Raw genomic sequence first — 22,809 nt, forward strand, 5'->3', positions numbered from 1 at the left:
GCTATATGGCTATACTCCCAGTGCTGAATTGTCACTATATGGATATACTCCCAGTGCTGAATTGTCCCTATATGGCTATACTCCCAGTGCTGAATTGTCGCTATATGGCTATACTCCCAGTGCTGAAATGTCCCTATATGGCTATACTCCCAGTGCTGAATTGTCGCTATATGGCTATACTTTCAGTGCTGAATTGTCGCTATATGGCTATTCTGTCTTTGCGTTTTGCAGAATTATCTTCTCTTGAGAGCAGGTTTTGATTGTTATGTCATTGGTTTGTGTGACAAAATTACGTCGTTTTCTCAAAAATTGATGACGTTACTCTCACAAACAAGTGACGTAACAATCAATACCTGCTCCCAAGAGAAGATAACTCTGCAATACGCAAAGACGGAATACTCCCAGTGCTGAATTGTTTCAATTTGTTTTTTTGTTGTTTTTTTAAATGGCTTTATATATAAACTAGAAGTGTATTCACGTCCAGTAAATGTCATTAGAGCTATCTAAAACATTTCGTTAGGTGTTTTTTAACACCCCTAAAACTCGTTTGATGATCGACAATTGGGTTAAAGCAAACGTTTGTGCTGTTTTTTGTGACATCTTGGAAAAATAAAATAATGAAAACTGGTGAAATCTTTTATAATTTATCTTATCCGTCAAATCTGTTGGTTATATTATAATACTTCAGCTGTTGTGGATAAAGAAGATGCACATCCAGGCACTTTCAAAAGTTGGACACATAACCATATGATATGTAGCAAAAATTCTTTGATATCAAATTTTGTAACGTATGAAATTTGTTGAAGATCTGTCCAATACCCTGTGAGGAGTAGATAACAAGAATTGCTTCAGGATCGAAAAAAAGGCAAGTTGTACAGCCAACCATCTGATAAAAGAGGGCTTAAATTACAAGATGAAAGAAAAATTGTGGTTTTAGATGCTTCAACATGCCATCAATATTTTCCGAAATTAAAAAATGTAGCCATTCCCAAGAAACAGTACTCGGAAAAAAATCTGAAATAATACATTGATAATGTCTTTAAGATTTCATTTCACAGGTAAACTATAATAAATACCTATTCTGTCGAATAGCTCTCCGCCACTTGCATATTCCAGAAACAAATACTGCATATTGCCATTTTTCCGGAAACCGAAAAATTTGATCACGTTGTCATGATTCAACATTTTGTGAACACACACCTGGAATTGAAGAAAATCATGTAAACAGACTACAAAGCAATTCTCCGCTCTTGCTCATAAAGGGACACAACTCGTGGTAACGATAAAGGAACACAATTCAGGTAGCAGTGCACAGTCAATAGCGAACGGTGGCCATAGATTGTAATTTTGTACAATGAATAACCCCTGTAATATTACATGTATCAAAATTATAAGCACTTAAATTGGCATATATATACATAATGAAGTGGACTATGGGGGCTTTGTGATATTTCAAGAAAGAAAGTTGCACTTGGTTTGAGAGTACAGTTTTTGGCCAACAATTAAAAGCTAGCTTTTCATGTAGTCTATATTTTTGTACTTGGCACATGTGTAAAAATTGAGAAAATTATACAAGAATGACCTTTGCTAAAATGTGAATATTTGTTACTTAGTAGGTGATATTTTAATTAAGACAGGTTTTAAGAAAACTTATTCTATCTTTGGGGGTCAAATTTAGGGTTAAATGGGTTTTTTGTTTATATGGTAACCAGGGTGTTCACAAGTCCAAAATCTGGGGAAAACACTTCTTGAAAAAAAATCATCTAAACATTTGTATTTATAATGTAGTTTATAAATACAAAATGTATATATAAACATACATATATGTAGGTGTGTTGTGCAGTACGAATCCACTATCCATCTATATCTCAGACATGCCCTTTATTTTTAGAATCAGGCCATTTCTTCTATACACTGCAATCCCATACCATCAGATAAAAACACACCACTCTTGCTGATAAAGGGACACAACTCGTGGTGACAATGGTGGACATCACTTACCTCTTTGCGAACACTCTCGGCTGCTGAAGGACATCGTTCCAAGTTGATGATCTTTACCGCTATAGCTTCTTGTGTGTCAGTGTTGACAGCCAGCTTCACTCTAAGACATCAATATATAAACATCATCAACACAGAAAAACAAGAGTATCAGTGGAACAGATGTATGCTCCGTGAAAACAACTTTATGGGAGGCTTTTCCTGTTTGTGAATTTTGCATTTGGTTAGATTTATGACACATATTGGTAAAAAAATTGTTGAAATGGGGAGTTTGGAAGAATAAAAATAATGTTTTTAACATACATACATGTATATGTGTTCGATATGTTAGCAAAGGGCAATAACTCTATTATTAAGGGGCTGCATACCCTGAATACAGCACAGTGCACATCACCTTAGTGTGACTGATGTACACACCAAGAATCTTTATCCTAGCTTAACTACAGGTAAAGTTATGCTCCGGACACAACATTTTAGGAAAGGGCAACAACTCTGTAATTAAGTGGTTTTGGGTCCTGGAATTTAGTACCGTGCACATTGCCTTAGTATTACTAATGTACATACCAAGTGAAAGTTTCATGGTCCTGTCTTAAATGCAGGCAAAGTAATGCTCCCACACGTCATTTTAGCAAAGGGCAATAACTCTGTTAATAAGGGGCTGTGGGCCCTTAATTTGGCACAGTGCACATCGCCTTAGTATGACTGATGTACACACCAAGTTTTGTGATCCTACCTGAAATGCGGACAAAGCTATGCTCCGGACACAGCATTTTAGCAAAGCGCAACAAAGGGCAATAACTCTGTAAATAAGGGGTCGTGGGACCTAACTTTGGCACAGCGCACATCATCTTAGTATGAGTGGTGTACATACCAAGTTTCATGATCCTAGCTTAAATGTGGGTAAAGTTATGTTCCAGACACCAAAAGGACGGACGGACAAAGTGGCAACTTAGTATATATGCGAAAATTTTCGGGGAGCATAAAAAATGTTGTCCTGGATCATAATGAAGCCCAGTCAACTAACTGGAGAAATTTGTTGACAATAACACACACAATTCCTGCTTAGCTGGTGACGATGAATTTGAGTTGTTATTGTACATGTTCTACTGGATTCGTAAGAAAAAAGTATTTTAATAGATTTCCACATCATTTCTTTGCTTATATATAATTGATATTTGAGCTTTGACCACAATGGACTCATCCAGATCAATGCATAGCAGAGTTTATTAAAGTTACATTGGGGTGAAAGGGTTAAACAATCATTCCTGATGTACATGAAATTTTGTTACTCACTCTCCGTAAGCGCCTTCCCCGAGTGTCTGGACGAAATCCCAGCCCTCCACAAATGTAGTTACTACAGCCATCAGTCAGTCTAGGGCACTACCATATCTCCTTCAACAAAAACATTCGGCTGTCAGTAGGCATCTTAGTATGAGTGGTAGGCATCGTCAAAATATGGTAAATATAGTGTAAAAGATGAGCATTGATTAGGCTAAGGCCGCCTTTCATGTGTCAGCTGTAAGGAATTTCCCTTTAGCTCAGCGGTAGAGCATTGGGTTGGAGAGTCAAGGGTCACAAGTTCGAGCCCCAGCGACAGCACTATCTTTATCACTATTCCTCGTCCTACTTCAATAGTCATACCACTGTAACTTTTCTCTGATTTAGTGAGACTTTTATTCCTTTTAACAATTTATATAAAAGTCTTTTTCTTAAATACAGAGTCACACTAAGGTCTATAGTTTATGTTTGAGGAATTTTCTTTTTTGTTTGATTACCTTTGGCAGTAATTTTCATCTTTCTTGATTTACATGCAGGTTCCAAAGAGATCATGCAGATGATTTTTTGGATTTTGTTGAAAGAATATAACACCATTGGCATTCTTTTATAATATTTAAAAGAACTTTATGTATTTTTCTTTTCACTTAAATTTTATTCCCCAGTAATAAAAAAAGTTACTATAAACGGTAACTGTTAGTTAGTGTTACCGGAATGCAGGATTATTACCCACATACACTGTTGTGCACAACGGTGAACCTGATGCATATATATGAAAACCACTACAAAAGATAGATTCAATTCATGAGGTTGATTTCAGCCAAGTGCTGTAACATTGGTTTGCTGAGGAATGAATGGTTGCGCTTTTCGGAACATTTAGTGGTTTTCTCTTGACGCTATGTACACACAAGAGGATTTATGACGTCAACCTCATGAATATGTAAAAATGTGGCACAATGACAGCAAAAAACTTTTTAACATGGAAATGGCGTGTAACTTATCAAGCATATTTTCATACACAAGTCTAGAAATGTGATTTTTGAACATCCAGAGCTTTCCTCCCTTCTCATATATTATCATCATTGGGGTGGCAGTTTTACCGAAAATTGATCTAAACCCCCAAAACGCGTAAAATTACTCTAAACACCTTAGTTTAGGTCCAAATATAGCTGTAACCAATTATCAGGTCCCTGTGATTCAATTATTCTGTGTAGTCGGGATTGTGTAACCACCTGAATAACTTATATCATCATAATCCCATTATAATCAAAGATATTTTAACTGCGGACATTGCAAACATTCGTGACGGCAATAACCTGGTCAAGAGCATAATAATCCCCTGATCTGGTAGCCTAAAACGACATCGAATGTCAGGCCGCGCCATGTGTGTTTTCATACTCGCCTACTCAAATGTCAACAGCACTGTTTTCATCATCCTATAAAAAAACATTGTCTTGAGGCATATTAAATTTATATAAAAACATAAAGAACTGCCATAATTGGAACCTTTTGTTGATTTTTTGACCAGATACAGTTCCAACCTCGTTTCTTCTTTCTTGTTTACAAATTGACATCCAAAAGCACCGCCATTTCTTCTTCCTACTAAAACTGTACACGTAAGACGGAAATAGCTGTATCCGGATATGGTAATAAGGTATGTCAGAGTTCCATCCCCTTGCTTGTATAAGGTATTTCTGGAGAAAAGCAACCGACAGGAAATCAATTGTGACCAGAACCTGTGGTATGACATTGTATGTAATATATAACTCAACTAATTAAATTGACAGACGAAGGTGGGCCAAGATTGCTGACAGATGATCCTCCTCCTTATATCATTTGACGATTGATTTGGGTAACATTTCTAGTGAGGGACGTCTTCCTCTGATTGTGAGTAATTTTTTTACTACTTACAAGATATGAGTGCATAATTTTTTTTCATGAACAAAATTCAAAGCCCTTGTCGGTCAACTTAACATAGACCGATGCAATATGATAAAACAAAAGGTCACATAAAAGAAATGCTTACAAAAATGCCTCCTTACTACGCTTGACAATAATAACGGGTTTTTAAAAATATCCAAAAAATATACTGATGTTGAGAAATATGAAAAAAGGTATGCCTCGCTTCGCTTTGCAATACTAATTTCTGTCATATTGGAATATGTTTTGATTGACTGTTTGCACTAGTCATGGACATTTTCAATGCTAAAATCTTTACAAAAATGAAATTAACCGCGGAACAAATTGATAAATTACAAATTTCAGTTGCATTAAAAAAATATGTCGGTTATACATAGAGCTACATTTAAGTGTTTCCTGGGAGATGGAGTGGGTGAGAGAGGAGGAGGAGGAGGAGGAGGAGGAGGAGGAGGAGGANCCACCCCCCTAATTAAAGGGCTTCGTACCTTTCGTTGCGTTTTTGTGCTTTTCACAAAGTATGTTTCAAAAGAATTTACAACCTTTTATCCATATCGCCGTTCGCCTGTCTTGAAAAAGAAAACTCTCATAACCAGATGAACAGCCTTCAGTTTGGTATGCGGTATGATACACAGGGACCTGAGAATTTGTTACAGCTATATTTGGACCCAAACTAAGGTGTCATGATCATTGGGGTGGTAATTTTTTTTACCGAAAATCGATCTTAACCCTCAAAACGTGTAAAATTACTCTAAACATCCTAGTTTAGGTCCAAATATAGCTGTAACAAATTCACCGGTCCTTGTGGTATGGTAGTGTAAAGGGTCGAAAATTGAAAAATTCTGATCTATGTATATATATATATATATAGATGACACATTTTTGAGACTTATCGATTTCTTCAAAATCCAGATTTATTCCATTTGTTGAGTATATAGAGTGCTACAATATGTAACACCGATTTAATTGTACTAAGAATGCTAGTAGAAAATTTAGATAATGGCTTAATCTAGCACTTAAAAAAGCCATCGACAAAACGCTGCTTAGAAGGATTCTTGTTGAATTGGAATCTAATACGAACGAGGCAGGTCCGTAGCCTTATCATTAATTGGTATTTGGAAAAATTGTAATACCGAAGCCTGATAAGTTAGTATTTCGTCTTTCGAAAAAAAATTATCAAGCTATTACATAGTATATGCTTTGTATATTTTTTGGGGGGGCTTCAAGAAACCCCCAATCCTGAAAATGTTCTTTAAAAATCATGTATTTTCACAATTTTCCTCAATTTTTCCCCACATGGACCCCCCTCCCCNATGGGGTTTTCGGGCTATAGTAGTAGTAGCGCAATTGATAGCACAGTTGATAGCACAATTGGACAAGAAATTATATGGATCACCTACAAAACCATATGGGTTTCAAGGCCAACAAATATCTTTTTGTGGGGAGGGGCTTTGTATTTGTTGTAAGTTAAAGTTTATTTTTGTTCTTATATATTACATTATCAACAATTATCAACATGGACGGTTCTTGATGCTCTCCTAACCTACAGTGTTTACATGTCGTAATTTGTTTTTATGCGTTTCGTGATAGATGTCGAATGATGACGAACAAACAATACACGGTTTTCCAAAGGTGCAGGCTGGACAATACGGTCAAGTTTCATGGTCAAAATAAATTTTTTCTGAGCTTATACTTATAAGGGGCCGAACGTCCGAGGCGTGTAGCCCCGGAGGAGGGGGAGGGTATGGGAAGAGGAGAAAAAAGAGTTCTAATAAGCCCTAGTAGCAATCTCACGTATTCTGGGAAATCCTTATAGTCTGATTATTAAAAAGTATAGCCCGACTTTTTATATAAACAATATCAAAATTTGTACTTCACTTAGTAGTTTTTGATAAACATAAATCTTTCGAGATTTTTAAATGTGTATAGACATATAACAACACGATTTATCAAAATAAAATGTTCAAGAAGATTTTTATTCTTTCCTATTTTCCTTTAAAAAAAAAGAGAGAGAAATAATTGAAAATATATGAAAAAAAAGTCTTCAAAGTTTTAGTATACCAGCATACAAGTATGCTACGCCGCTGTTCGCCATCGTGATCTCACTGGGAAATATGCTATGTGTATTTTTTGTGATTTAAGGTCGAAGTCTTCATTATTATGCTCGTTAGAGTGGCCTGTTGTTTTGTTATCATTACCCGAGTTCTCGGTGTAAGGACGTGACATTACATTGAACATAGATTTCACGAAGATTCAAATGGCATGTGTCGTTAATGAAGCAGAAGGCACTTACTCTTCCGGAATACATGGGCTTAATTTGCTAAAAAAAATCTCTCAATAATTTCCATGTTAATATTTAGTTGTTTATATTTTGAGGTCGACTTACGGTTTTCTTAACACTTGAGTATTAGGTCGTTCATATCGAATGTAAAACTGCGAAAACTCGATTTAAAGGTACATGGTTATTTCAGATCTTCAAAAGCATCTGACACTGTAGACCACGGTACTTTTTATGAAAAAATGCTAATAATTGTTTAATACAATATAGTTTTAAATCTTATACGACAGATAGGCCCCAGGGCATCCTCGAATTCCAGGGGTTACGATCACCTACGCTCTAGAGAGCGAAAGTAAGCGTAATTCCTGGATATCGAGGATGGCCCCAGGGTAGTTCATTGGGTCCCCGTTTTTATGCCCTACCACAAAAGGTGTAAGACATATACTATTTTACCGTCTAATTGTATAGCATGTACCGGTTACATAATGTATTATAACATCATGACAGCCTCACCCCTCCCATGTTGTGATCTTGCTTTAGTTATTTTAAGTGTGGGAGCGCGGCATCCGTGTCTTGAGACACGTTTTGTCGTGTACGTCGTTCGTGTATGTAACTTGACACGAGAATTAACATTGACTGTGCCGGGTGCCTCCAATCACAGGGACCTGCTAATTTGTTACAGCTATATTTGGACCTAAACAAAGGTGTCCAGAGTAATTTTACATGTTTTAGCGGTTTAGATCGACTTTGGGTAAAAATTAAAGTCGATCTAAACCCCTTAAACTTTTAAATTACTCTGGACCCATTAGTTTAGGTCCAAATATAGCTATAATAAATTATCAGGTCCCTGTGCCTCCAACATGGTATTCAGTGAGATAGCACTATAACCTCCTTGATATCCCGAGGTTACGCTCACCTACGCTATCGAGGATGGCACTATAAAGTCAGCAACAGATCCGGGCTATCACAAGGAGACAAGTACACCAAAATACCCCGTCTTCGGCACACACACACACACACACACACACACACGCATACACAACACACATTGAGGCATCCTTAAATGACCTTAGCTGTTAATAGGACGTTAAACAAAATAAAACCAAGCCCAACAAAACGTGAAGAAGGTGCTTATCGGGAGCAGAACCATTGGAGGTCGACGTACCCCAAGAAAACCCACGTGGTGGTGGACGTATTTCCGTGTTTTGAAGGCTGGAAATCTCTCCCGCGTGTTACTATTTAACAAACTGGTAACAAACGCAGTTTCAAATCAAACGCGACTAAAGCATTTTCCCCCGCGTGTTACTATTTAACAAACTGGTAACAAACGCAGTTTCAAATCAAACGCGACTAAAGCATTTTATGACGGTTTCACAATCCAACTTTAATTTTGTTTACAACACTATATGTACCTGATCATATACTTGTTCAATCATTGAATTTGTGATTTTATTTTTCTTCTGAACTAGCTTTGTTGCATGTGTTTTCATCAAAAGAAACGCAAACGTCAACCAATTATGCTATCATTTGAAATCCATGCAGAGTCATATAAAGACACACGTACGTCCTGGGTCCGTTTATATTTCTTATGTTTATAAATGACATATCTGATAATTTACTTTCTTTATCAAGAATGTTTGCAGATGATACGTCACTATAGTTTACTCTTCGAATGATAATATTGAAATAGAAAATTGTATTAACCATTCTTTAGCTATAATTGATAACGGGTCAAAAGAGTGTCAATTAAACTTGAACCATAATAAAACAGAAATATTCATATTTAATGGGTCGTTACGACAACATCTTCGCTAGACAAGGGTAACGATCCGGTACGATCCGGTACGATCCGGTCTTCCAATTTAAGTTATTACCAAATGCACATTGCATATAGGCGTACAAAAATATACATATAGATAAATACTTTACAAATATCTTGTACAATGGTGGAGTACATATGCAATAGATTCAATTCCATACATAATATTTACAAATTAGGAAATTGTCATAGGTTTGGGAAAACTTGAAGGTTTTCCTAAGGTAACTTAGCGGACTCTTATGAAGCATAATTTAGTTGCATAATTTAGTTGTTTATGAAATAATACTAACCAAATTTCTAGGAAATAACAAAACTTCAAAGTCAATCATACAACCTCAACATGAAGGTAGAACGAGTACTATATATTATATAATGAAATGAGATTATATCTCATTGTGAAGTAAAAGACATATATCTCAATCGCATTATACAGGAACAAAACGTTTATAGCAAGACTTCGATACAGCTTTTATTTCAGCTTATATTCCCTTCGACACTTTTGATTGTACCGGATCGTAACCCTTGGCTAGCGAAGATGTTGCGACAAATGCAAGTCAATTGTTTATTTAATGGTGTATTATTGGAAAATAGTTCCACTCACAAACATCTTGAAGTAACTATTAATGCTAATGGGAAGCTCATATCGAAAATATAGCAAAATCCAGTCTCTAAACAATTGTCTGTCTTGCGTAAATTGAAATACAAAATAAATTCTGGCTAAATTATATATTGTTTTCATTAGACTATTATTAGAATATGCAAGCGAACTCTGAGATGGCTGTAACAAAAATGATTCAGAAAAATAAAAAATAAATAACTTAAACTTGAAGCAGCATGAGTAGTTACCGGTCTTCCATCATTTGTAAGCAGACACTCTTTATATACTGAAACTGGATGGGAAAAGCTCGAAGATAGAAGAAAACCTAAAAGATTTATTTTATTTTATAAAATGCAATATAAATGAGATCCTTCCTATCAAAATGACATATTGTTCCAACAGAGTTAATGAAATTAGTCGATATTGTCTTAGAAATAATCAAGATTATGTTATACCATGAAGTAGATTAACCTCATATGACAAATCATTTCTCCCTAATACAGTTAAAATATGTGAAATTCGTTAGATAACTCAATAAGAAATAATAACACTGTATCAATTTAAAACAAAAATAATACTGAAATAGATAAACATGCTAATAAGCTTGAAATAATACAAACCAGGCTTCGACATGGATACAGCACCTTAAATTCAGATCTTTTTAGAGTAAATTTAGTTATGTCTCCGGCGTGCAGGTGTTCGTATCCAATTGAAAATAGCTATCATTTTTTATGGATTGTAATTTATATGAGGACTACTGTACTGTACTCTTCAGAAATGTTGTCTAAATATACGGTTTTATTAATATTGATATTGTAAGTATTAGTCAATTTATACATAGAATTGTTAAATTGAGTAAATGTAAATATTGATTAAGCTCACAGTGACAGCTAGCTTACAGAGAAATTCAAAATATTATACAAATTTTCAACAATCCTACGTTTCCTTTCTGATAATTGTATTGGTATTTGTATGATAATGAATGAGTGTGTGTGTCTTTATATATATGCTTGTTTTATGTCATGTTATGTATATATTGTAACTGTATTGTATACAAATTTAAAAAAAAATGAAAAACAAAAAAATAAAAAATAAATAAAAAATATTGATATTGTATTGAATGGCTCTGATCTCAGTCAAGAAGGTAACGAAGACATCTATATCACTATTCAAAACTGTATTAAAAATACTCAGCGCGTTGTTTAAGTTTTGATGAATGTGATATATTCAACCTCTTGCAACCTTGTGGTAAGGTGGTGGTAATGTAAGAAGGAATTGGGACGACCTCAATCAATGAAACCAATTGTTTGATCGGGGCTAAAAACTTTCGGTTAGAAGAAGGACAGCGTGTCTAGTTTATTGGTTGAGGGAGGTTGATTTCACCATTTTTTAAAAGGAGAGGAATCAACAGCGGGAGCTGAATACTCCAACCCTACCAGATAAAGAAATGAACCTGAAACTGTAAATAACTATATATATCGCAACCAGAAGTCAAATTAGTACGCGTGTGTACAGCATTCATTAGAAGAAAGGACCATCATGCATCACCACAAGCTACTAGTTAGCTTACAACGATGTTAACTGAGCGAAACTGAGCGAAATCATCACATTTGTAATTGTTTAAAAAATACTGTAATTTTCACTTATTTGAACACTATTTATGCAATGAATGTTTTAGAAAATGTTGTTATGGTCCTATAACAAGCATTGCTATTGATGACCAACTTAATAAAGCCCGGTATGTAAGTTTGACAGCAATAGAAATGTGTGTTATAGGACCATAAAAATATATGCTAAAATATTCACATTTTGATAGAGTAGTTATGCTTTATTTAGTTATTTCGAACACAGCAAATCAAGTGCTGACGACAATGAAATTGATGACGTCACAAAAGAGATTGATGACGTTACAATAGCTAATGTTGTTATAGTCTCATAACAACATTTGTATTCGCAATGCATTACAATGGAAGGATGCATCTAGCAATATTGTTATAATATTTATAACAATACATATTTTTGTTCAATTATATTGATCAATATTGTACTTACATATATATAGTAACCCTTTCACCACTGTAGACCATAATGGACTCATCCATATCAATGTATGGTAGAGTCTACTAAAGTTACATAGGGGTGAAAGGGTTAACTCAAAATGTGCATGTATTTATTTTGTACCATGCGTTGTACTGGCAAAAAACAACATTAAAAAATATCCATTTTTGGATATTTCTACAAAAATATCTGATTGATTTTCATCATATTTATAAAGTCAATATTTTTGATTTTATTTAAAATATGTAAATATGAGATTACCACTATATATGTATCTGCTGTCATTAATACATCTCCAGCACACACGCAGGCATACACACATAGGGAGATATTAGCCAGGTGGCATATGACTAGTAGTTAGCACCTGATAAGGCAGCTCCTGCGAATTCGTCAAAAATTGTATATCCTAATTGCATATATCTATGTACTGTGTGTAAAGCGATTTAGAGTGGCTTAATTGTATAGTTGTATATTATTATCATTATAAAGCCAATTGCATATTATTTATAAGGAAGAGAACGTTTTCGAAGTTGTTTACATTGATTATATTAAATAAAATATGCAACCTCTGATGTAACTAAACATATGTACGTCTCTGATGTAACTAAACATATGTACGTCTCTGATGTAACTAAACATATGTCTACGTCTCTGATTCATGCCATTTTCAGCTGGAACTGCATGGTTAATTGGTTTCAATTATTCTTAATTGTTAGATATTGAGAAATAAATTAAATAAACCATAAATGCAAACAAATTCTGATGTTTTATTAGAAATGTTAGTTTCTAATGTGATATAATGAAGTCTAAAATAAAATTACGCTATGTACCCCTATTAGATGTTTTTCAACCCGAGTCAGTATATAGGCCTATGTAGAGACGTCTCGGGCCTATTATATGTAGGCCTATATAACAAAATCTCCATTAAAAATCTCGTGATGTGATTTTTAAAGGTTAAGTGTTGCGCAAACACCATGTTTACTATTAAGTACACAGGTACCCGACATGCTCCACCGCCCAGGTTGTGACCAGAGACGTATAATACGTTCCTGCTGTGACATAATTCTCAGGTGATCAGCAATATGTTTTAGTTCCCGACATTCAATCTAACTTATTTTTTGCGCACAAACGATTGCGACTGAAAAACTATTGTTATTCGCGGAGGAATATTTATAACACAGAAAAGAGGAAAAACACTTATCAGATAAAGGAAATATTTCTAAAAAATGTATTCATAAGAATATTATTACTTAAACGATATCATTTCGTATTTCATTTGTGTTTTATAACGAAACTACTTTTTCTATATCAAAAGTGCGGAATCATAACCGTTTTACGCCTATATTCGTAGTAAACAAAGATGGCGACCAAATCTGGGATGTATTGGTCCCAGCGATGGATACTTTTACTGATAACTAATCTGCTCGGCGTGGTGGTTGCTGAGCGATATGGATCACAGTCCACCACCATACATACAGCCAACAGCGGCCGATCACGCTTATATGATGCCCGGACGGCCGTCGTAGAAGCTGACGTAAGCCTAGAAGTTGAACGTCTTCACCGAACTCGGAGATCAGCCACTGTTCCGCCCCCTCTAAATAAACACGACCCTCAAGTCACTGCGGTAAGTGAGGATTGTTATATTAACAGACAGTTCATGAACTGTCACCAAATTGAATGTCATAGCTTCTTTCGCTTATAATATAGCCTACTGACTCCTACGTTTATCGATATCACGTGATGCTGCAGCTGGTAAACTTCCTGGTTTCGATTCGCCGATATATCGCAATAACAAATGTTTTATCGACGACGTGCACATCGCTGCAAAACGCATTCTGACGGGATTATGATGCGACTTCTTTGTCTGAAATCAGATTTTTGTCAATTTAACAGATTATTAAAGTGTTATAAGTTATTTCATATGTGTTATGCAATTTATTTCGGACTCTTTACCTGTTTCCGTCAAAATAGATGCGGTATGGTGTTTTTTTTTAACTACACTGTAAAGGTTGACTATTGAATCATGTTTAAAAGCGGTCTTAGTATTACAAATCACCCCTGAACCTCCACACCATGTGCACATCTTACACATGTATCTTCACGCTGATCAAAATGCTTTCATGAAAAATTAAAAGTAGTAGTTCCAGATTCTCATTCGGGTTTCCTGTTTAGTGTACTTAAATTAACACATTTCAAGATGGCAAATATCACTAACTGAATACACACACTGTTTGATCGTTGCCAAATTAAATATAATCATACGTGTGTAAATTATTGCATAATAGCTGTATCAAGTGTTTGTTTTCCAAGTCTAACTAATGCATGGTAGTTTCCTCAAATTAATCATCTATTAATTTAACCATGCGAAGAAAACCCAGAGATAATTGCTGTAGACTCCAGTGAATAAGCTTGCTGGACACCTGTTGACTTTTAAGAACCACAGAAAGATTTGACAACCTGTATCAACACAAGTACTGCAAATGCATAATCGATGGGGTACAAAAACAGTATCAAAGTTAACTTAAGGGGAACAACAGGAAAAAGCCGATTTAGGATAAGAACAAAATCAAAGGTGTAAAATTGGGAAAAAGGGATTACGGTATACACAACTATCAAATATCTTGCAGTAATGGCACAGTCTCGACAACCCACAAGATGCTCCGTTATATCCTGGTCCCGCTAAGGAGATTTATAACACCTTGAAAGAGAAAAGTTTGCAGAATCATAATAAAATTTGGATGCAGAAAGTGTGATGCATCACATTCCTCTATATCGGTGAATCCGAAACTGGAAGAGGATTTTTGGGTCCAACTTGGTAAACACTAGAAAGACACAGAAATCTAAGTAGGAAAGAAATTCACCTGACCAGGAAGGAAACATTAGGAGTCCCAGATCAATAAAAAATACAGTCAGATAAGGCCATACAGCAAATCATGCCTTTTACTGGGATAATTTCAAAATGATCTGATCATGAGGCCCTGATATATAGCTGAGCCATGATATTACTAGTAAACCTCATAATTATCTGTAATGTTGTTAAATAGTGCAGATGTGATTGTGACAATTAATATACATAAATAGTATTGACGTTTGAAAATAGGTTATATCATGCATCTAATAGTTTTGTTGATGATTTGTGTAAATATGACACTATGGTGTCATAAAGCCTATTGATTTGACGATTTGACACGTTCAATGTCGAGTGTCCTGTCTCTCTACTAAAATTCTGAAAATTTAGTTCCTTTAGATCACCTGTACATGTCTAAATTATCGCGAAAGGATAATCTGTGTTAATTAAAGTTTCTAATTTTGGATCAAAATCACAAGTAAGAACCTATCGTACGATATTAATGATAAATGTTATTGATGTGTTATTTCTATAGGTCCAACTGAACGACAGTCACAACCAGATGATCGTGCACTGGGCGGGTGTCGGAAGTGATGTGATTCTCGCACTCTCTAAAGAGAGCCGTCCCTTCAACGATTCCACCGGCAGCAGCAACCTGTTTATCTCCTACAACTATGGCGAGAGCTTCACCAACGTGGAGTCCAAACTTAGGCTGCCGTCGGGCAAAAAACCCATCATTGATCATTACTACAACAGCAAAGTCTTCAACAATTTTGTGAGTATGATATATATATGTCGGAAGCTTCTTTGTGCCTTGATAACAATAAGTAAAACCTTTCCCCCCCAGCAGAATTGGGGGTGGTTTCTTCCTTGTCTGTTATTTATGGGACATTAAAGAAATCAAAAATAGACCTGTTGTATCCCACTGCATGTGTATCGTAAATGGCAACTAATGTGGGGTCCCCCTGCGGAATCAAGCGTTTATTGCTATGAAGAGGACATGAAGAGACCAAAATTGATCTGCTGCCCCCATTGCGACGTTTGGTATCTTTCTTTTTTCCTATCCTTCCTGTTTCTCGTTCTTTCAATCTACTTTCTGTTTCAGCTGGTGTCTCCCTAGGCACCCGTCCTCATATAAGACCCTTGCTGTTGTGAGGACATTAACCCCCAAACAAACAAACTAATAGTTAATCCTTGTTTTACAGCTGTTATTTGTGCATGTCCATGGCAGTGTTGGTGTTTAAAAACGACTTTGATGATGCTTTAAAAATTGTTCATTATGCAAGCATTTTGCAGTGTCTATGTTGTTTTATTTTACCTTTGGTGGTGAGCTCTGATATTGATAGATCCAATTTCATTGAGATTTGAACTTTGATTTTTAAATTGGCAAGGTTCTATTTTTTTTTAAATTTTCACAGTTACACATTTTTCATAAAAATGTTAAGCAAGTGCAAATTCATTGATCATTTCCATAATAATACCGGTGTGTGCCACGGCCCCTAGACCTGAACTTTGCAAATAAGCAAGATCCTATCGAATTTACCATTTTTGCAAATCAGCAAAATTTAGAAGTAAATAGAAGGCAAAGGGAGCGTAAAAAAAACATGTTTAGAAGGGTAATGGTTGAAAGGAAAGGTGGATGTTGTAATGTGTTGACAGTTTAATATAAGTTCGCCATGCATGCATGGATAGCTGTTCAAAAAGGGGGCGTCAAATGTCAAGGTTTTTAAAACTGTAGAGCTTTTGCTGTCAATTTATATAGCCCCATTCCTAATGAGATTGACACATTTTCTTCATGATTTGGAAGCAAAATGCAGTAAGCGTAAAATGAGATGTTAAGACTGAAATCTTAGATAATTCAATTCACAATCTCAAAATTAATGTGTTTATTAAAAGTATGTACAAGCCCAAAGGAAGATTTAAAAAAAGTATCTACAAGCAGAACCTGTGTTTTCCTAGTAAATATTGAAAAATTCACAAGCCCTGACATAAAATATACTAGCCCCAGGTTTCGGAAAATGTTCTCAAACTCTGGTAGTCTTATTTAATATGCATGAACAGGGAAGTACAATTTGATATTTATAAAACAGCCCACAGGTAGACTTTGAAAATAAAAATTACCAGCTCAATTTCGTGATTAAATATTCAAAATTTTCAATAGTCCTAGGTGTCGCCAGGCATCTGGTTAATGGAATTGTATAATGTACTCCTGGTGAAATACAAGTTTTTTCCTTTTCTGGTCGTAACATCATGTGTTGCTGTATCTGTGTCGGTTGGGTGTGTCCCCGCATTGTACATGTAGTACTACCTGTAGCTACTCCGTGACTTTGTACACACTGGCAGAAATTGGCTTGTGTCCAATAACAAGGCCATGCTATAAAATTGAATTTCTAGGGTCTCTATTGAAATTTGAATTTAACTTTATTTTATGACTATAAGTATACAGTATATGTAAATGCATTCAAACGACCTTGTTATATATGAGCAATGTAAACAATAAAAATTTAAATAGAATTTTGTTGAGAGTGCCCAAACAAACTCAAATGTTAGACTCTTGTTACCTGAAGGAAAACTTTTAAGGATCCCTTAACCACTGCTGCTAAAAACTATATAGATCTATGAATTCATTGAATTTGTTTGCTCAGTTTTACAGCCGAATACAGGCTGTTTCCCTAATTAGCTAAAAGGTGCCTTATTTTACCAAAATGTCCAAAAATGAGGAATTGTATTAATACATTTACAATTTCAATACATCATAAAAATTAGTGCTATACTTTCCCAATTCATAAAGGAACAGGCTGTTGTAAAATTCAGGTAAAAAAACACCGGAATATGATTTTTTTTTTCCCTAACATTACAACAGCATAAATAAATAATTTTGAAAAGCAGCTCATTAATATGGAAATTTTATTTCAAGATACCTGTAACAGTTATTAGTTTAAAAAAACCGAACAGTAAACATTCTGAGTGTAAAAACAGTGCCAAACCATGATTTGAACCCTGGTCCCCTGATCATAAAACAACCGCTAAAACCAACCGAACTACCTTATAAACTATAGTCCGGAGATCCAGTCAATGTCCCTCTGCAGTAATATCTTAACGTATCGAAGGGGAGATTACTGTTTATTAGAAAAATCACAGTGGAACTCTTTAGTATTTTGCCTGCAGTGTCACAGGGGTCCTTAACTGTAAATAAGCTTTTATAAAGAAAACATGGTTTGTAAAGGCCATGTTAAGTGCTGGAATTAACAATCTCATTAAAATCAGATGTTAATAAAAATACTTACGGCATGCGGTACGTAATAATGAACAGCTGTATTTATTCAGATTGTAGAATTAAAGTCAGTGCTTGAGAACTGCTGATGAATAAGTGTTTACTTGAAAAGTTTTGAAATACAAAATGTACTGAAGAAATTCAATATGTATTCTAATACTTGAACTTCAGACTGTTTAAAGGTTAGTGTTTATGTATAACTTATAAATAAAAGCTAATTGATCATTTCAAATCTGTTTTGATTTGTTTTAATTTCGTGTTTTATCTAATAGAGTAGTGTAACTTTATATTTAAAAACAGTTAAATCTGAAAACTTGTACATTTAAAATTTTAAAATAGTGCTGAAAAGTGCTTGAAAAGAGCTTAATCAAGACAAAATATTTCAAGTCTTTTAAATGGTATAAAAAATATTGTTAGTAGGATGAGTAAAATTGTTTATACATGCAATGTATGTGTAAACTTTTGTGTTATCAATGTAATTTAGGTCCGCCTGAAGAAGCCCTAAAAGGCAAAAAGGTCTAGCGGTAATTCTTCAATACTAACTGTTTTATTCAACATTGATGATAGATGGATAATTAAAATATATTTTTTAAAGGTGTACAGTAAATGTACAACCAACAGAAAAAGTTTAACATTTGATGTTGAAGCTCATTTTTGCATGCTTCTGTTTATTTCATTGTAGTACGTTTTCACGGACATCGCAAATAACTACATATTTACGACAAAAGACTATGGACAAAGCTTCACACCGTACAGTGTTCCGTTCCGGCCCAAAACTATCGCCCTTCACCATAGCAACCCCGACATACTCCTCGGCACCGACGATGATGAGGAAAATAAGAAGGTATGTTTGATATAAACAGGTATAGTTTACCTGCAAGAATGTGTGTACAGGTGAATCTGTTTAATTTGTATAATACAGGTAAATTGTAACCAAGGGTTTGAAATAGCTCTAGCAATTGTCTGTGATGGAACAGTTGCCCTCACTTACTGTGTTTATCTTGCAGTAAGCCCAGGGAAAAAACACGTAATTTCTGACTGTGAGTATGGGATGGCTTATTACAGGGCAATTAAATGTTACTTGCTAGAATTGTACTGGACTGCAATAGATATGGGTGGGCTTATTACCAGGCATGGGCTTATTGCCAGACAAATATATAGTAGTTTATAATGTTGAAAGTACAAACCTTTAGAGAACATTTTCTTTAGGTTTTAAAAATGGGAGGGTTCATTGATAGTGCTATTATAGGCAGATTTCAAGGTTTAGATCAGGATTTTCATAATTCCTTGAACTGAACCCCCCCCCCCCCCCCCCCCCCCCCCCCCCCCACACACTCACACACACACACACACTTGCAATGGTTTTTTGAATATTTATCTAGCCTTTTAGCAACTGCATTCCCAAATTCTCATAAAAGAGGTCACCTCAAGCCTTTAGTATGTACAGCATCAAGGGGCATTGTTTATGATAAATATATGATCATTTTGTCATCTAGTACAATGCTATCTCTAGACCATACATGCATATGTATGCCAGTATTTATCAATTACCAGGTACAGATTTTTGTTAAAGTAAATATGGACCTGAGTAAGTGATATTGATGAATTCATGGTCAATATCACTTTTTGTCAGGTCCTCGTAACCACATTCAATGTATTCACAAAATTAGAAGTCTTAAATTGTTATAATAAGGATTCTTAGGTAATTAATCATTACACAATACAGAACATACAACAAATGTCAAAGAGAAAAGTACTGCATTTGGCAGAGAGTATTGTGAATTATTATAATTAAATGATTGAAAGACACTCGATGGAAAAATGTAATCTGCAATGATAATAAGTTGTGTGTACGGTATAAGTTTGCCTATAAATTTGTAATACCGGTATGTTCAGTATAATTTTCACCATGAATGTCTGTATAAATGTACACGAGACCTCTTGTTCCACACATAGTCTGGCAGAGTGTAAATAAAAGTCTTGAAGAAATTTTGAAATCTTGAGGTTACAATGAAAGTGATGTCTAAAATTATTAACATTGAGGGGCTGCGGTGGCCAAGTGGGTAAGGCGTCTGACATTCTGCTACCACTAGCCCTCCACCACTGGGCTCGGGTTCGAGGCCTACGTGGGGCAGTCGCCAGGTACTGGCCGTAGGTCGGTGGTTTTTCTCCGGGAATATCAGCTTTCCTTCATCACCAAAACCTGGTACTTCCTTATATTAAATGACCACAGCTGTTAATAGGACGTAAAACATAAACAAAATATAAACACCGAGTCAATATAACAAAACACCGAACACCATGTGATCATGATCTAACCAATGAGGATTGAGAATTAAGTTGTGTCATCTAATATTGATTGAGAAAAAAATGATTTTTGTCTGTGCAGGTTTACATTTCCGTGGACTTCGGGATGAACTGGAGACTGATGCAGGCGGAGGTGAAAGCTTTTTTCCTGTAAGTATCACCAACTTCTCTTCCTTCACAGAGATCGGTGTTCATAAAACTTTGTCCTTGATACTACCGTCCTTGATACTACCATCCTTGATACTACCATCCTCGATACTACCATCCTTGATACTACCAGCCTCGATACTACCATCCTTGATACTACCATCCTCGATACTCGATACTACCATCCTTGATACTACCATCGTTGATACTACCATCCTTGATACTACCATCCTCGATACTACCATCCTCGATACTCGATACTACCAGCCTTGATACTACCATCCTTGATACTACCATCCTTGATACTACCATCCTTGATACTACCATCCTCGATGGGGTTATGCTCACTTTCGCTCCCTGCATCGATCTATCATAGCAAAATTTAAGGCATGCAGCTAGCTATTTGTTTGGTCTCGGGTAAAAAACACCTGACCCATTGCTAGGCTGATACAGGTCTGTCCTTCGAAGATTACAGAGGAGCAACACTCGACTTCAAAGTCAGTCAATTCTACCATTACGTGACTGACAGATTCTTTTGATGTGCATCAAAGGATCAACCTACATGTAGTCTTCCTGTCTCATTTATAAGATGGTGAACTCTAGATCTGAGTCTTCAATTTTGCAATGACATATTTCAGGGGTGCAGAGAGTGAAAGTGAGCGTAACCCCTGGATTATCCAGGATTATGAAACTCAAATATAATAATGTGCTTAAACCAACTTTCTGGTACTAGTAACTTCATTAACTCATTCACCCCTGAAGACACATTTGAACTCTTCCAAATCAAAGGTTGGAATAGTCCATCATAAAATTTCAGGGGTGAATGAGTTAAATCATGTGACACGGACAAAACGTTACGAAATAACAATGAAAAAAGTATTTAGCCGGAATTGCTTGGGTAGGAGGATGTCATAATACTCAGGTTAGATAAGAAAAGAGTGTCAGAATACTCAGGGGTCAAATTAAACAGGTGCTACTGTACTGTTGCTGATTAATTAACATGTATTGTAATTAATCTATAACAGGGGTGAAGCGCCATACGACCAGGCTAACGACACTTACGTGGAGCGCATAGAGAGCAGCGGGAAAAGCACGCTACTGAGGAGCTCGGACTATTTTTCTCGTGATATCACTACGCTGATGACCGACGTGGAAGACTTTGAGATCAAGGGCGCTTACATGTTTGTCACAAAGAAAGTGGTGAGTTTGCTTGACAAGTTGAGAATTTTTAAGTGTGACCGAAAATTCCGAATTTCTACACATTTATGGATACACACTTGATTTTACTGCTGTGGGTATATGAAGTAATACTTGAAGAAGTTGCAGGATTTTTAAGTAAAAAAGGATTGTTTATTGAATGTTTTGTCTGATTTCAGCACCTCCTTGGTGGTCCAGGGGATAGCCTTCAGCTGTGGGTGTCATACAAACGAGGGCCTTTCCACAACGCCCGGTTCTCTCACAGTGCTGCACACAAGGTAGGGGAATAACCAGACAGATCACTTTATCACTGCAGCCTTCTGTACAAAGCCGGTTACATTGAAAATCAATTAAAAATAAAACAAGATTCTTGTCCAATGGAAAACTAAAGTAATATCCCACACTTCCACATGATAGTGAGCAATGGGCTGATAGCTGACTAACCCAGCTTTTATTCATAATTTTATTTCATTCTCCTTTCTTCTAGCATTACCATGTCAGCTATATATGTTCTGTTTTATAAATATTTACCATGACAACTATGTACTCATTTTCTCTACTATCACCATAACAACTGTCACCTATGCTTGTTTGTTTGTTTGTTTATGTTTAACGGCCCATCGACGGCTGTGGTCATTTAGGGCCATGGTGATTTATTTATTTATTTTATTTTTTTAACAAACATGTGAGTAGCGAAGATAAAATCAGATAAAATGTTTCATTTTAAAAGCATTCGCATTGTATGTGTAGATAATAAAAAATAAAAAAGGGGGTTAAAATAATAAACGAGATAACGAATAGATGATATGGAATATGCGATATATATATAACGTCAAAAATGGTAAGATGGGTTAAAAGACATCAGAGTCTATAAAATATGTGTTTAAAATCGGAACATTCTATTAAAAAATGTTCCACTGTAAATGGAGTGTCACATGCGTGGCATGAAGGTATATCTTCTCGTTTTAAAAGGTACGAATGAGTAGGATATGTGTGCCCAGGACGGAGCCGAGCGAGGACAACTTCCTCTCTACGATCTTTCCGACTGGGAATAGATGTTTTAAGTTTCGGTTGTATCTTAAAAAGTTTGTTG

General features: G+C 35.6%; 2 protein-coding genes across 5 annotated transcripts in view; one reads left to right on the forward strand and one right to left on the reverse strand.

The window, feature by feature from the left end:
- Nucleotides 1–4,869, reverse strand: part of LOC110465676 (serine/threonine-protein kinase Chk1-like) — a 25,227-nt gene extending 20,358 nt beyond the window's left edge. The window contains exons 1-4 of the mRNA XM_021521640.1: nucleotides 4,815–4,869; nucleotides 3,292–3,390; nucleotides 2,002–2,101; nucleotides 1,077–1,200 (exon numbers count right to left, since the gene is read on the reverse strand). Coding sequence (XP_021377315.1) covers nucleotides 1,077–1,200; nucleotides 2,002–2,101; nucleotides 3,292–3,362 — 295 coding nt within the window. The 5' untranslated portion in view covers nucleotides 3,363–3,390; nucleotides 4,815–4,869. The remainder of the gene's footprint in view (nucleotides 1–1,076; nucleotides 1,201–2,001; nucleotides 2,102–3,291; nucleotides 3,391–4,814) is intronic.
- Nucleotides 4,870–13,267: 8,398 nt separating this feature from the next.
- LOC110465655 (sortilin-related receptor-like) overlaps nucleotides 13,268–22,809 on the forward strand; it is an 80,207-nt gene continuing 70,665 nt past the window's right edge. For all 4 annotated transcript variants that reach the window (XR_002464634.1, XM_021521607.1, XM_021521608.1 and 1 more), the window contains exons 1-6: nucleotides 13,268–13,567; nucleotides 15,327–15,566; nucleotides 18,748–18,909; nucleotides 20,455–20,522; nucleotides 21,545–21,719; nucleotides 21,896–21,994. Coding sequence is in view for 3 of the 4 variants with exons in the window: in XM_021521607.1 (XP_021377282.1) it covers nucleotides 13,304–13,567; nucleotides 15,327–15,566; nucleotides 18,748–18,909; nucleotides 20,455–20,522; nucleotides 21,545–21,719; nucleotides 21,896–21,994 (1,008 nt within the window). In the remaining variant the exon portion in view is untranslated. The remainder of the gene's footprint in view (nucleotides 13,568–15,326; nucleotides 15,567–18,747; nucleotides 18,910–20,454; nucleotides 20,523–21,544; nucleotides 21,720–21,895; nucleotides 21,995–22,809) is intronic.

Source organism: Mizuhopecten yessoensis, unplaced genomic scaffold (assembly GCF_002113885.1).
Source record: "Mizuhopecten yessoensis strain PY_sf001 unplaced genomic scaffold, ASM211388v2 scaffold11097, whole genome shotgun sequence".
NCBI lineage: Eukaryota > Metazoa > Mollusca > Bivalvia > Pectinida > Pectinidae > Mizuhopecten > Mizuhopecten yessoensis.